This window comes from Macaca thibetana, chromosome 7 (genome assembly GCF_024542745.1).
Source record: "Macaca thibetana thibetana isolate TM-01 chromosome 7, ASM2454274v1, whole genome shotgun sequence".
NCBI lineage: Eukaryota > Metazoa > Chordata > Mammalia > Primates > Cercopithecidae > Macaca > Macaca thibetana.
The window spans coordinates 3,431,565-3,444,483 of NC_065584.1; the positions used below are offsets into that span (position 1 = coordinate 3,431,565).

The 12,919-nt window shown below is 40.8% G+C and overlaps 2 protein-coding genes across 47 annotated transcripts in view; one reads left to right on the forward strand and one right to left on the reverse strand.

The window, feature by feature from the left end:
* The window catches only part of ATP5MJ (ATP synthase membrane subunit j), an 819,915-nt gene that overhangs the window by 711,506 nt on the left and 95,490 nt on the right, over nt 1-12,919 (forward strand). The window lies entirely within an intron of this gene.
* The window catches only part of TDRD9 (tudor domain containing 9), a 127,485-nt gene that overhangs the window by 37,790 nt on the left and 76,776 nt on the right, over nt 1-12,919 (reverse strand). For both annotated transcript variants that reach the window (XM_050798360.1, XM_050798361.1), the window contains 7 exons: nt 8,563-8,660; nt 7,528-7,659; nt 6,468-6,633; nt 6,313-6,376; nt 6,177-6,240; nt 5,808-5,852; nt 4,832-4,885 (listed from right to left, as the gene is read on the reverse strand). In XM_050798360.1, the coding sequence (XP_050654317.1) occupies nt 4,832-4,885; nt 5,808-5,852; nt 6,177-6,240; nt 6,313-6,376; nt 6,468-6,633; nt 7,528-7,659; nt 8,563-8,660 (623 nt within the window). The remainder of the gene's footprint in view (nt 1-4,831; nt 4,886-5,807; nt 5,853-6,176; nt 6,241-6,312; nt 6,377-6,467; nt 6,634-7,527; nt 7,660-8,562; nt 8,661-12,919) is intronic.

Here is a 12,919-nt window from a genome sequence, read left to right on the forward strand (position 1 = left end):
TAAAAACTGTTTCACACACAATGTCAAACTTTAATGTACACATGTGAAAATACACAATTCCAAATACCTACGAACTGACCATAAATTAAGTCACCACAAAATTATCGCAATTACAAAAAGAACACAGTTACAAGTGTGAACATAACTGGGGGAAATAACAACTAAAAAGAATTGAAAGGACAGAAAAACTTAGCAGCCACTATCTCTGTGGAGCAAGGAAAAGCCTGGGACATGGGAAACAAGGGAGAGTACACTCAGACGCTCACCTCTGTACCCCTGAGGGATGGAACTCTTTCATGTGACTGTAATCACATGTAACTGAACGAATTAAAAACCAAGACTATGCCACTTTCTATACTTAAAAGCAATAAAATCAGAAATTAACAAGAAAAAAATGATATTTAAAAACATTTCAGGGCTGGACATGGTGGCTCACACCTCTCAGAGCTTTGGGAGGCTGAGGCAGAAGGATTGCTTGAGCCCAGGAGTTTGAGGCTGCAGTGAGCTACGGTCATGCCACTGCACTCCAGTCTGGGAGACAAAGACCCTGTCTCTAAAAAATAAAAATAAACTCTTTAGTCAGAGAGGAAACCAACACTAAAAGAAATTATACAGGAATCTCAAAAATCAGTGGGATGTGGCTAAAGCTGCTCATAATAAAATTCATAGCCTTAAATGTTTTTAATTAGAAAGACTGAAAATATTATTATTAATATTAAATATTAATTTCAGAAAGACTCAAGTAAACTAAAAGTCACAGGATAACTAAATTAATGGAAAAAAAACAAAAAGCAATGATTTAGAATCCCCCACCTATTCCTTCCCTCCCAAAAAACACAGACAAGAAAACCGACAAATGAAACTAAGAGTAAGCTCTCTGAAAAGACAGGAACACAAAGGAATCTTGCAGACTGTGCAGTAAAGGAGTAATCCAGCAGGCCTGGCTGTCCAGACCACGCACATTCCAGAGAAAGGTTTGGCCCTGGCCCAGCTCCTGAAAGGTCATTGCCAAGCCTCCAGGGACTCCTATCCTCCCTAATAAGAGTATCTATGCTTACCTGGGGCCTTGGGCCACACAAAAGAGTTTACGCTAGAATGTGATTTATGGTGGGGCCTTGGGCCGTAGGGTAACAGTTTCCTCTGGAGGGACTGAAGACTGAGTAACTAAGGTCAGCCACATGGGTACTCTAGGCCTACATAACCAATGCTCAATAAAAACCCTGGACACCAAGGCTCAGGGGAGCTTCCTGGTTGCAATACTTCATGCCTGCCGTTGCACACTGCGGCTGAGAATTAATCGCTGTCCATAAGACTCTACTGGAAAGAACACTTGGTAGCCTGCACCTGGTCTCTCCAGGGCTCCTCCCACGGCCTTTTTTTTTTTTTTTTAAACCTTTGCCGACTTTAATCCATATCCTTTGGCTAAAATAAATCATAAGCATAAGCATAACAGCTTTTCTACTTCTGCGAGTCCTTCCAGCCAATCAGTGAACCTGAGGATGGTCTCAGGGGCTCCCTGAATATACAAACATAATCAAGAAACGGTGAGAGTACACAAATACACAATAATAAGAACAAGAAAGGTGTTACCATTTGACATGAATTTGAAATAACAAAAATTACGTGTAACTATACATCAATAAACTTCATGATCTGGATTAAATGGGTACCTGAATGAAAAACGTAACTCCTCAAAAATGACTCCAGAAGAATTAGAACCCAGAATGGATCAATAACTCCCAGGGATATTGAAAATATTTTTTTAAACTGATCCCTCAAAAAGGCACTAATCCCAAAGGTGTTTTTGAATGCGTTCTATCAAATACGTAGGAAATACATTTCTAGTTATTAAACTACTGATTAAAATGGTTCCTGGACACAGAAAGAGGTTCGTCCTACCAGGGTGGTATCGACACCAGCATCTGATAGTGTTGTGCATGCACATGCGCACACATGCACACACACGTAAACCAAAGGCCAATTTCACTTATAAATACAGAGGCAAAAATTCTAGAGAAAATATTGGCAATCAGAACCCAGCAATGTTTTGGGAGAAAAGATTACAAACAAGCAGAGTTTATTCTGAGAACACGTGGTTGGGTCAACAGTGGGAAATCCATCATGTATTCATGTATAAGTCATGCACCACACAGCAGTGTCTCAGTCAACCATGGACACATATAGAACTGTGGTCCCATCAGACTGTAACAGAGCTAGAAAATTCCTGTTGCCTGGTCACATCATAGCTATTGTAGTGCACCACATGTACTCATGTGTCTGTGGTGATGCTGGTGTAAACAAACCTACCGTGCTGCCAATCATACGAAAGTCTAGCACATCCAATACATACAGTACATTTCAGTTGACCCCTGAACCACATGGGGTTGAACAGTGAGGGCCCACTTATATGCAGGTTTTTCTTAACCAAATGCGGATCAAAAATGCAGTATTCAAGGGATGCAAGCCCGAGTATATGGAAGGCCGACTATTCGTGTACATGGGTTCCACAAGGCCAACTGCAAGACATGAGTATTCATGAATTTTGGTATACAGGGGTCCTGAAACCAACCCTCCTTTATATACCAAGGGACAATTGTACTTGATAACGACAATAAATAACTATGTTACTGGCTTAAGGATTTATCATACTATACCATCTATTTCAGAGTATATACTCCTATTTATTTAAAAAAAAAAAAAAAAAAAAAACTTCACATGTCTTGAAACCAGCAGCAGCAGCAAAAAAAAAAAGGAAACAAACCAAAAAAGTTAACTGTAAAACAGCCTCAGGCAGGTCCTTCAGGAGGTATCCAGGAGAAAGCATTCTTACACTGTAAGAGATGACAGCGCCATGTGTTACTGCCCCTGATGATCTTCCAGTGGACAAGATGTGGAGGTAGAAGACAGTGATACTGATGATCCTGATTCTGTGTATGCCTAGGCTAATGTGTATGTGTGTCTTAGTTTTTAACAAAAAAGTTTAACAAATAAAAATTATTTTTAAAAATAGATAAAACCAGCCTGGGCTACAAAGTGAGACTCTGTCTCTACAAAAAAATAAAGAATAAAAAAAAATTAGGCCAGGCACGGTGGCCCACACCTGTAATCCCAACACTTTGGGAGGCCAAGGCAGGCAGATCACAAGGTCAGGAGTTTGAGACCAGCTTGGCCAACATGGTGAAACCCCGTCTCTACTAAAAATACAAAAAAGTAGCCGAGCGTGGTGATGCGCACCTGTAATCCCAGCTAACTGGGAGGCTGAGGCAGGAGAATTGCTTGAACCCAAGAGGCGGAGGTTACAGTGAGCCGAGACGGCGTCATTGCACTCCACCCTGGGTGACAGGGCAAGACTCCATCTCAAAAAAAAAAAAAAAAAAAAAATTAGGAGTGGTGACATATGCCTGTAGTTCCAGCTACTGCAGAGACTGAAGCAGAAGAATTGCTTGAGCCCAGGAAGTCAGGGCTTCTGTGAGCTGTGATCATGCCATTGCACTCCAGCCTGGGCAACAGAGTGAGATCCTATCTCAAAAACCAAATAAATAAGGAAATAGATAAAAACTTATAGAATAAGGATATAAAGAAAATATTTTTACATAGCTGTACAATGTGTTTGTGTTTTAAGCTAAGTGTTATTATAAGAGCCAAAAAGTTTTTAAAAAATTAAAAAGTTTATCAAGTTAAAAAAGTTATATTAAGTCACAATTAATTTTTTTAAAAATTTTATGAACTTAGTGTAGCCCAAGTCTGCAGTGTTTATAGTCTACAGTCATGTGCAGTGATGTCCTGGGCCTCCACATTCCCTCACAGCTCACTCACTGACTCACTGACTCACCCAGAGCCACTTCCAGTCCTGCAAGCTCCATTCACAGTAAGCTCCCTATATTGGTACGCCATTTTTATCTTTTATACCAGTGATCCCTAACCTTTTTAGCACCAGGAACCAGTTTCATGAAAGACAATTTTTCCACAGACCGGAGAGGGTGGGGATGGTTTCAGGATGAAACTGTTCCACCTCAGATCTGGCATTAGTTATATTCTCACAAGGAGAGTATGGCCCAGGTGTTGGGAAACCCTGTTTTATAACCATATTTTTACTGTACCTTTTCTACGTTTAGTTATGTTTAGGTACAGAAATACTTACCATTTTGTCGTAATTGCCTACAGTGTTCAATACAGTCACATGCTGTACAGGTTTGCAGCCTAGAAGCCACAGGCTACACTATACAGCCCAGGTAGCGGGCCACACCATCTAGGTCTGTGTAAGTATGTTTTATGCTGTTTGCACAAGGATAAAACCATGTAATTACTCATTTCTCAGAATGTATTCCTGTCATTAAGCAATGCAAGATTGTATTAGTAGGTTAAAAATTAAAACACCATATGTTTATCTTTTTCTTTTTCAAGACAGACTCTCACTCTGTCACCCAGGCTAGAGTATACTGGTGCAATCACGGCTCACTGAAGCCTCTACCTCCCAGGCTCATGCAAACCTCTCACCTCAGCCTCCCCAGTAGCTGGGACTACAGGTGTGAGCACCACACACAATCTGTTTATCCTGACAGATACTGAAAAGACAATACAACAAGATTATACAACCATTCCTCAATAAACTATGTATAGGGAAAAAATATTCCTTAACTTGAAAAGGAGTATTTATTAGAAACCTAAGTAGTTCTACTGAAAGGTGAAAGAGACACTCCTACTAAAGTTGAAAACAGGCAGGAAATACACTTCTTGAAATACTCATTACTACCCATGTACTGTTGTTACTTAACAAATACTTTATAAGTCAACTTTATTTGCATAAAGTTGGTCAAAAAATTTAACTTACCTCTCTAATTCTCTTGATTTGAATGTAATTTAACCGTCCCCAATTAAGTTCATCCTTTAAATATATAAAAGCAGAATACTCAATATTAAGGTAATAAATTAGAGCTGAATTTAGCTAGTTTAATACGTTTCATCCAAAAATTTAATAATTAATGTAAATTACTGAGCTATTAAACATGTACTCAAGTTGACCGTGGCACTCCCTCTCCAGGTACATCCAATTTTACATTGAAGCCAGAGAGCATAATACTCAACCATAAACATGATACAGAAACTCTTCTGAGTTCGCCTGTCTCAAAAATTAAAGGTAGACATAACTTGATTATCTCGAAAAAAGATGTCTGACAAATTATATACCAACAAGAAAAATAATACAGCTGAGTCTTTAAAAGACTTTAAACAGCTAACTCATATACGTATTAGTAGAGATCTATCTAGGCACAGCAAATCTCAACACAGAAACAGCAGACCTGTAAACAGTCTGTTGAACCAAATAAGTTTAGAAGAAGAACAAAGCCTGACAAAAAAAAAAAAAAGAATAAAATGGAGGGTAACAGATTACATTTCTTTTAAGCCCATTATCTAAAAGAGCTGAAAACAGAAACAGCAGCCACATGGCTTTCAATTTTGAACTGACATGTCCAAGCCAGCACCCACAGCTATGAAATACTCACAGCCAAAGAGGCTACAGACACCACGGCAAGCTCAGTACAATGTGGGGCTGTGAAACAAGCAGCACAGCTCCAACATAGGACTGAGAGCAAGTGGCCTCGGGAGAAGCGATGGAAGCAAAAGGACCAGTCTGCAGAGATTATGGCCTGCCACTCTTGGGACAGTCGTGCGAGCACTGTCTACAGTGACCTCGACTCCAGCTGCAGGCGGCACATCATGATTCACATGCCATGACTGTGCCAAGACAGAGTCTTTCTCTCATCACTCCCAGCCATCTAGAAAGCAGCTGGAAAGGGCTCACCAACCTTTGGGTATCGCAGCTCCCCTCTCTGTCTGCAAGCCTTCCATGTCTGAAAATAAATGATCCAAAGTTTCAAAATAATGTGTTGGCTCACTGAATTTTTTTAAGTCCAATCTCAACTTTTCAACTGTATGTTGAAAATTTACAACATAAAAATGTACAAATTTAATTTTTTTCAATCAATTTCATAAAATTGGATTTCCATCTCACCTACTTCTTCCAGCACAGTTAATTTAACATTGGACACCAATAACCCCGATAATACTTTCACAAGATAAAACATTGTCTCTCTCTACCTCATATGTTTGTGGTATGAAAATGTACTAACAATCTGTGGTAGCTGCTTTCATGGTTTACACAACAGAAAACTTACTTTAAATGCCTCAACAAGTGCAATGCAGTCACTCTTGCTACTGCCAGAGAAATTCACTTTGTTCCTACAAACAGATAACGGTGTCATTCAATACCATTAAAATACAGTGACACTTTAAAATATGAACGTTCAGTACCTATATCCATCGAGATGCTGCCGGAAAGGCATTGCAAAAAAATTCTTCAAAGAAAGAGCTGCCGCTAACCATAAAAAATAAACAAGAAGAATGTAAGATTGTGAGAGTGGTGTTATATAAACTTCCCATTAGCATGTATTTGTTCTCACACTTACCTATAATAAGACATTCATCTAGACATCCAAATACATGTCCAAGGACTATGAGTTTACCAAGTTGCTGATTTACAGGAAGTTGGGCTAAAACTCTTCCTAAGAAGGTCAATTCACCGTCATGGGGGTTTTCATCTTCTCTCTGCCCACTCACTGCAAGTGCTCCAACCTTCATACAATAAAATTAGTGTTATTAGCAAGCACTGACTTACTCATACTTTTTCCCCTTAAGGTGGAGAGTCCAAAACAGGAAACGAAGACCACATTTTGGTGAATAAGACCCTAAGTCAATTTATGAAAGGCTGATATGCTACCAAAAAAAACTTTTTAAATTTTCCCTTGAAACTTAGAACACATTTTACTATTTTTTTTTAAAGTATGATCCTAGGAGGTAACACTAAAGGACTTTCACAAAAGTCTACTCACCTCACTCTTGAACAAATACAGCATGCACAGTACTAAGTGAAGGATCTCCCAGCTGCCACTGTCGACAAAACCTTACTGAACTATGTATGGGGAAAAACTTCCTTAACTTGACACAGTGTTGTTCATAGAAACCCAAGGAGTTATCAAATTTTTTTATTAAAGGAAGCCAAGTGTGGTGGCTCACACCTCAGTCTCAGCTACTTGGGAGGCCATAGTGGGAGGGTCACTTGAGCCCAGAGTTTGAGGTTGCAGTAAGCCATAATTGCATCACTGCCCTCCAGCCTAGGCAACAAAGCAAGACCCAGTTAATCAATCAATCACAATAGAGAAGGTAAAACACCAGAGGCATCCTCCACTTCAAAGGTCAGAAGCAGAACGTCCAGAGCCCCAGCACAATATATACACTAGGATACAGCTTGTACCAAGGCCTTGGTTACAAGTTCAAAGGGCAGAGTATGAGTCAGGTGTGCAGTCAAAGAATCCCGAGTAGGAAGAGCAGGGTTTCCAGGAATGGACGAAGAAAGCCAGAAGGAGGCTGAGGAACAGAGTTAGTGGGAAAGTGAGGCAGAGACTGAGGGAGCTGCAGTAGAACAGAGCTCTATAGAGGCCAACAGTACTAACCATCAGGCAGTCCTACCTCCTTTAGTAGAAGGATGGTGCGCTCAATGTCACTCAGACCAGGCGGGGAAAGGGCAGTGGCCAGCAGAGCTCTCGGCTCACCCATGTCGAGTAATTTCGCTTTCAAGATTGTGCTTCCTAATGGACAACGCTGAAAAGAACCAAGCCTGAGATTAGAAATAATAACGTAACTAAATCAGTTAGCCGATTCACATAACCAGTGCTTCAGAGGGAAAGAGGAGGAGAGAAGGAGAGGAGAAGAAAAAATGGAGAGGACTGAGGGAGGGAGAGAAGAGAGGGGAGAGAGGAGAAAGAACAGGAGAGAGAGGCAGAAAAAGACAAAGATGGGGAGAGAAAGAAGGAAGCAAAAAGAGAAGGAAAAGAGGCGCTGAAAAGTGGGAGAGCAAGAAAGCAAGGAGAGGGAAAGAAAAAAAAAGAGAAGGAGGACAAAAGAAGGGGAGAGACACAGAAAAAGAGGAAGGAAAAAAGCTGATCCCACAATTACTCATTATAAAGGGACACAGAAAACAGCAGCATTTAAAGACAATCCTATTATAGAGCCCACAGATACCAGAAAACATCCTCTCATTAAAACTATGAAATGTGGGTAACGCCCTAGCCTGATGCATAATCAATAGTGAGCCCGGATTGTGAGTGAGGGGGAATGTGGCAAGACAAGGATTTTTCTGGAACCAAAATTAGATGACACTAGAAATTATATTACTTAGACTGTTTGGTAAAACTATCAACTTTGACACTTTGGGAGGCCAAGGCAGGCGGGCGGATCACGAAGTCAGGAGTTCGAGATCAGTCTGGCCAACATAGTGTAATCCCATCTCTACTAAAAATACAAAAAATCAGCTGGGCGTGGTGCTGTGTGCGCCTGTAATCCCAGCTACTTGGGAGGCTGAGGCAAGAGAATCGTGTGAACCCGGGAGGCGGAGGTTGCAGTGAGCCAAGATCATGCCATTGCACTCCAGCCCAGGCAACAGTGCAAGACTCCGTCTCATAAATAAATAAATAAATAATTTTGACAATGACCAAAGTGAATTACCAACATCTCAGGAACAACATGATCAGGGATGGAGTTGTCCCAGAAATCCTTGTGTACCAGCCGGTAACAGTACCCTCTAGACACTCGTCCAGCACGGCCTTCAAAGGAAAGATGTGCAAACAGCGTTTGGCATTAATTACTTTAACATCAGCATGAAGATGTATTTTTAAACAGTCATTAAATATTAATTAAGCAAAGCCTTAAGTGTCTTCTACTAGACCATGTCAGTAACACCTTTAGAATATGTTAGTGTATTCTTAATAAGTTATTCTTATTTTAAATGTTATTCTAAATAAGAATGACTATCCTAAAAAGTTAGAATAAATTAGAACAAGACTAAATGCTGACTTCTACTCAGTGACCAATATTATCAAATCTAATGCATATTTCTGAAGAAGACAACCTTGGCCCAATATGCGACAGAAACCAAGTACACCCTTCTGGAAAATGCACAGTTCATAATAGAAAGTCACGAGGTTAGCGACAGGCCCTACGATGCCATCAAGGAGGCTGTCTCAACAGCTTGTGCTTCCAATGGCTTCTGCTACCCACCCATCCTCGCCCCACTGCAAAGCACCCTCCCAGCTGTCAGCCACACCACATTACGTGACCGAGTGAGGAACAAGCAGAAGGCTCAGAACCAAGGCTGGCCCACGGAGACCATGACATAAACTGTTACTTTCTTGTGACTCTATCACCTATGAAGTAGCAACTCTTTTATCCTAACACGTAATAAAATTGTCCAAGGAGAGCGAGTGGAGGGAGGGGTAGGAGGGAGTCTTAAAATGCAGCTTTAAAAGAAATGAGGCAACCCAAAAACCATTCCTTCCCCACCTACGGGGATCTGGATCCTGTCCCCTGCTGCCCTGTCTGCCTTCCCAGGCATCCTCCTCACTGCCAGGAGACTGTGGAGAATCTGGGCTTCTTCCTCCACCACCACCCACCTTATTTGCAAATGACAGGATGATTTAAGAAAATCCCAAGACATTACAAAAACAAACACCCAAAAAAAGCCTTCCGAGAACTAATAAGTGAATTCAGCAAAGACGCAGGATACAAGATCAACACACAAAAATCAATCACATGTCCAGATACTAGTAATGAACATATGGAAACCGAAATTGAAACACAATGTCGCCGGGCGCGGTGGCTCAAGCCTGTAATCCCAGCACTTTGGGAGGCCGAGACGGGTGGATCACGAGGTCAGGAGATCGAGACCATCCTGGCTAACACGGTGAAACCCCGTCTCTACTAAAAATACACAAAAAACTAGCCGGGCGAGGTGGCGGGCGCCTGTAGTCCCAGCTACTCGGGAGGCTGAGGCAGGAGAATGGCGTAAACCCGGGAGGCGGAGCTTGCAGTGAGCTGAGATCTGGCCACTGCACTCCAGCCTGGGCGACAGAGCGAGACTCCGCCTAAAAAAAAAAATAAAAAAAAATAAAATAAATTAAAAAAAAAAGAAACACAATGTCATTTACAATCACTCTAAGTCAAATGAAATACTGAGGCAAAAATTTAACACAGCACATACAGGATCTATACACTGAAAATTACACACTGCCGATGAAAGAAACCAAAGATGGCTAAATAAACAGAAACACATATAGTACTCAGAGATTGGAAGATTCAACATAGTCACTATGTCAATTTTCCACATATTCATCTATGGGTTTAACATAATTCCTATCAAAAGCACGAAACTTCTTTGGTATCTATAAACAAGCTTATTCTGAAATCTCCCTGGCAAGGCCAAGGACTTCGAATATTGAAAACCATTTTGAAAATGAAGAATAAAGTACGAAGAATCACTCTGTTTGATATAACAACTTCTTCTACAGTAATCAAGGCAGTACAGTGCCGGTGGAGGGAAAGAGAAAGAGCAATGGGACAGAACCAAGAACCCAGAAACAGCAAGAGCAAGCACATGCAAGTGATTTTCTTTACAAAAATGCAAATGCAATTTATATTCTAAATACTTTTTATTTTCTGTATAGCATGATGCTTTGGTATTTTTAAAAACCTTTCTGGCTGGGGTGAGACTGCCCCTCCCAAGACTAGCCAATTCTTAGAGCAAAGGGCCCAGCCAGGAACAAGTCTTTGATATGTAAAACTAACCAACCACAGCCATACATCCTCCGTCCTCTGTATGGACCGGTGCACCCAGGAGGCAATATTCCTCTGCCTTAATCACCTCAGGGCCAGATGCCAAAAACTAGGGATCACCACCCCTATTATCCAAAGTCCACTGAAATTATTCCAAATAGGTTACTAGAAAATGTGTTCTCTCATGGGTCATTCATAAAAAAATCTCTAGTGACAGAAGTGCTTGTTTCACTAGACAAGTTATAAAACAGTTAAAGTATTACAGATACAATAGCATTAGAAAAAACTAACTAGATTGTCATAGTCAAAGGAATTACAGATTGAAGACAATCAAATCCACTTCAGTAAAAAACAGAAGGTAATCCCTTATAAAATAGTCACTAAAAGGCCTCTATGCACCTGATAATAGAGTCTCATGTATCTTCTGCTACTAAACTCTAGTATAACTAAATGCCACAAGACTTTAATGCATTATACCAAAATATATTTTCACCAGGTAAAAAAAAGCTTTTCATGGTCCACCAACTAAGGACAATCAAATACTTCACGATCTAAAACCCAGAGATTGACTCTTCTAAAAACATCATCAGAAAAAGACTGTCCTTGCCACCCACATTACAAAACTGTGGGATCTCAAAGCTTAAGTGCATAACCTCACAAATTAAAAGAGCCCCTCCAGACTCTTAAAAACTATACACCCATTAGAAACCTCAAGGTAAAGCTGACCAAAAAAGCTTCTCCCCAAAAGCAGACAACATCCCAGATGTGAGCAGCTTTCCCAAGATCACAAATTAAGACTTCTCTATCGTGACACTCCAACCTCTTATTCTTCCCCTTGCTTCTGCCTCTATAAACAATAATGCATACAGTAACTTCCCTAAAAAAAGAGGTTATTATATACACTCATGGGGTATACTTTTATTGGTAAAAGATTTTACAGCCAACCCTACCCATGGACTATCTTATGCCTTAATAAACAAAAGACAAAGGGTAGATATAAAAAATTTTAATAGTACCTTTGTTAATCCATAATCAGAAACAAACCATTGGTTCATCCCTCTTGACCTACATCATAGGTTAAAGAAAACATTGCCAAGAGGCCTTTACCCTTCTAGATAGACGTCATTTGTTAGGTCTCTTTTCCCACGGTTTAGAGTAAATAAGACAATAACTAAAAATGCATCACTCCTAAGAGGCTCTAGAATAGATTCTACTACAAAGCCTATGATTACACAACAGACTTCTTTAAATTCTCTTGCTAAAGTTGTGCTAGGTAATAAAATTTCTCTAGATTACTTACTGGCTAGATTGGGGGAAAAAAAGTTGCTGACACTACTTATTATACATAGATAAATACATCAGGCATTATAAAGCATCAGTTAGGCCAGGCGCGGTGGCTCATGCCTATAATCCCAGCACTTTGGGAGGCTGAGGCGGGTGGATCGCCTGAGGTCAGGAGTTCGAGACTAGCCTGGCCAACATAGTGAAACCCCATCTCTACTAAAAATACAAAAAATTAGCCGGGCGTGGTGGCATGCGCCTGTAATCCCAGCTACTCAGGAGGCTGAGGCAGGAGAGTCACTTGAACCCGGGAGTCAGAGATTGCAGTGAGCCAAGATCGTGCCACTGCACTCCAGCCTGGGCAACAAGAGCAAATCTCCATCTCAAAAAAAAAAAAAAAAAAACGACTCAAGATAAAGATAAACAGAAGGTAAATGGACTGCTTGTTTAAAAGCAAGCCTCTTTATCTGACTCATTCTTTGATCTATTTGATTTTCATTGGTATGGTTCATGGAAACCCTGGCTAAAGAACATATTCCAAACTTTTGGTATTATCCTCCTAATAGTCATAATAGTAGTCTCCCTGGTACACTGTATTCTCTCAAAAGTTTTCAATGTTTACATACAGCCATCTACAAAATGTTGGCTGAGTATGGTGTCTCGTAACTGTAATCCCAGCACTTTGGGAGGCTGAGGTAGGAGGATCACTTGAGTTCAGCCTGGGCAACATAGTGAGATCCAGCCTGGGCAACATAAGTTAGAACTAGCCTGGGCAGCATAGTGAGATCCAGCCTGGGGGGCAACACAGTGAGATCCCTGTCTCCACAAAAAAATAAAAAATTAGCTGGGTGTGGTGGCACACATCTGTAGTCTCAGCCACTCGGGAGGCTGCGGTGGGAGGATTGCTTGAGCTTGGGAGGTTGAGGCTGCAGTGAGCCATGATCATGCCACTGTACTCCAGCCTGAGTGACAG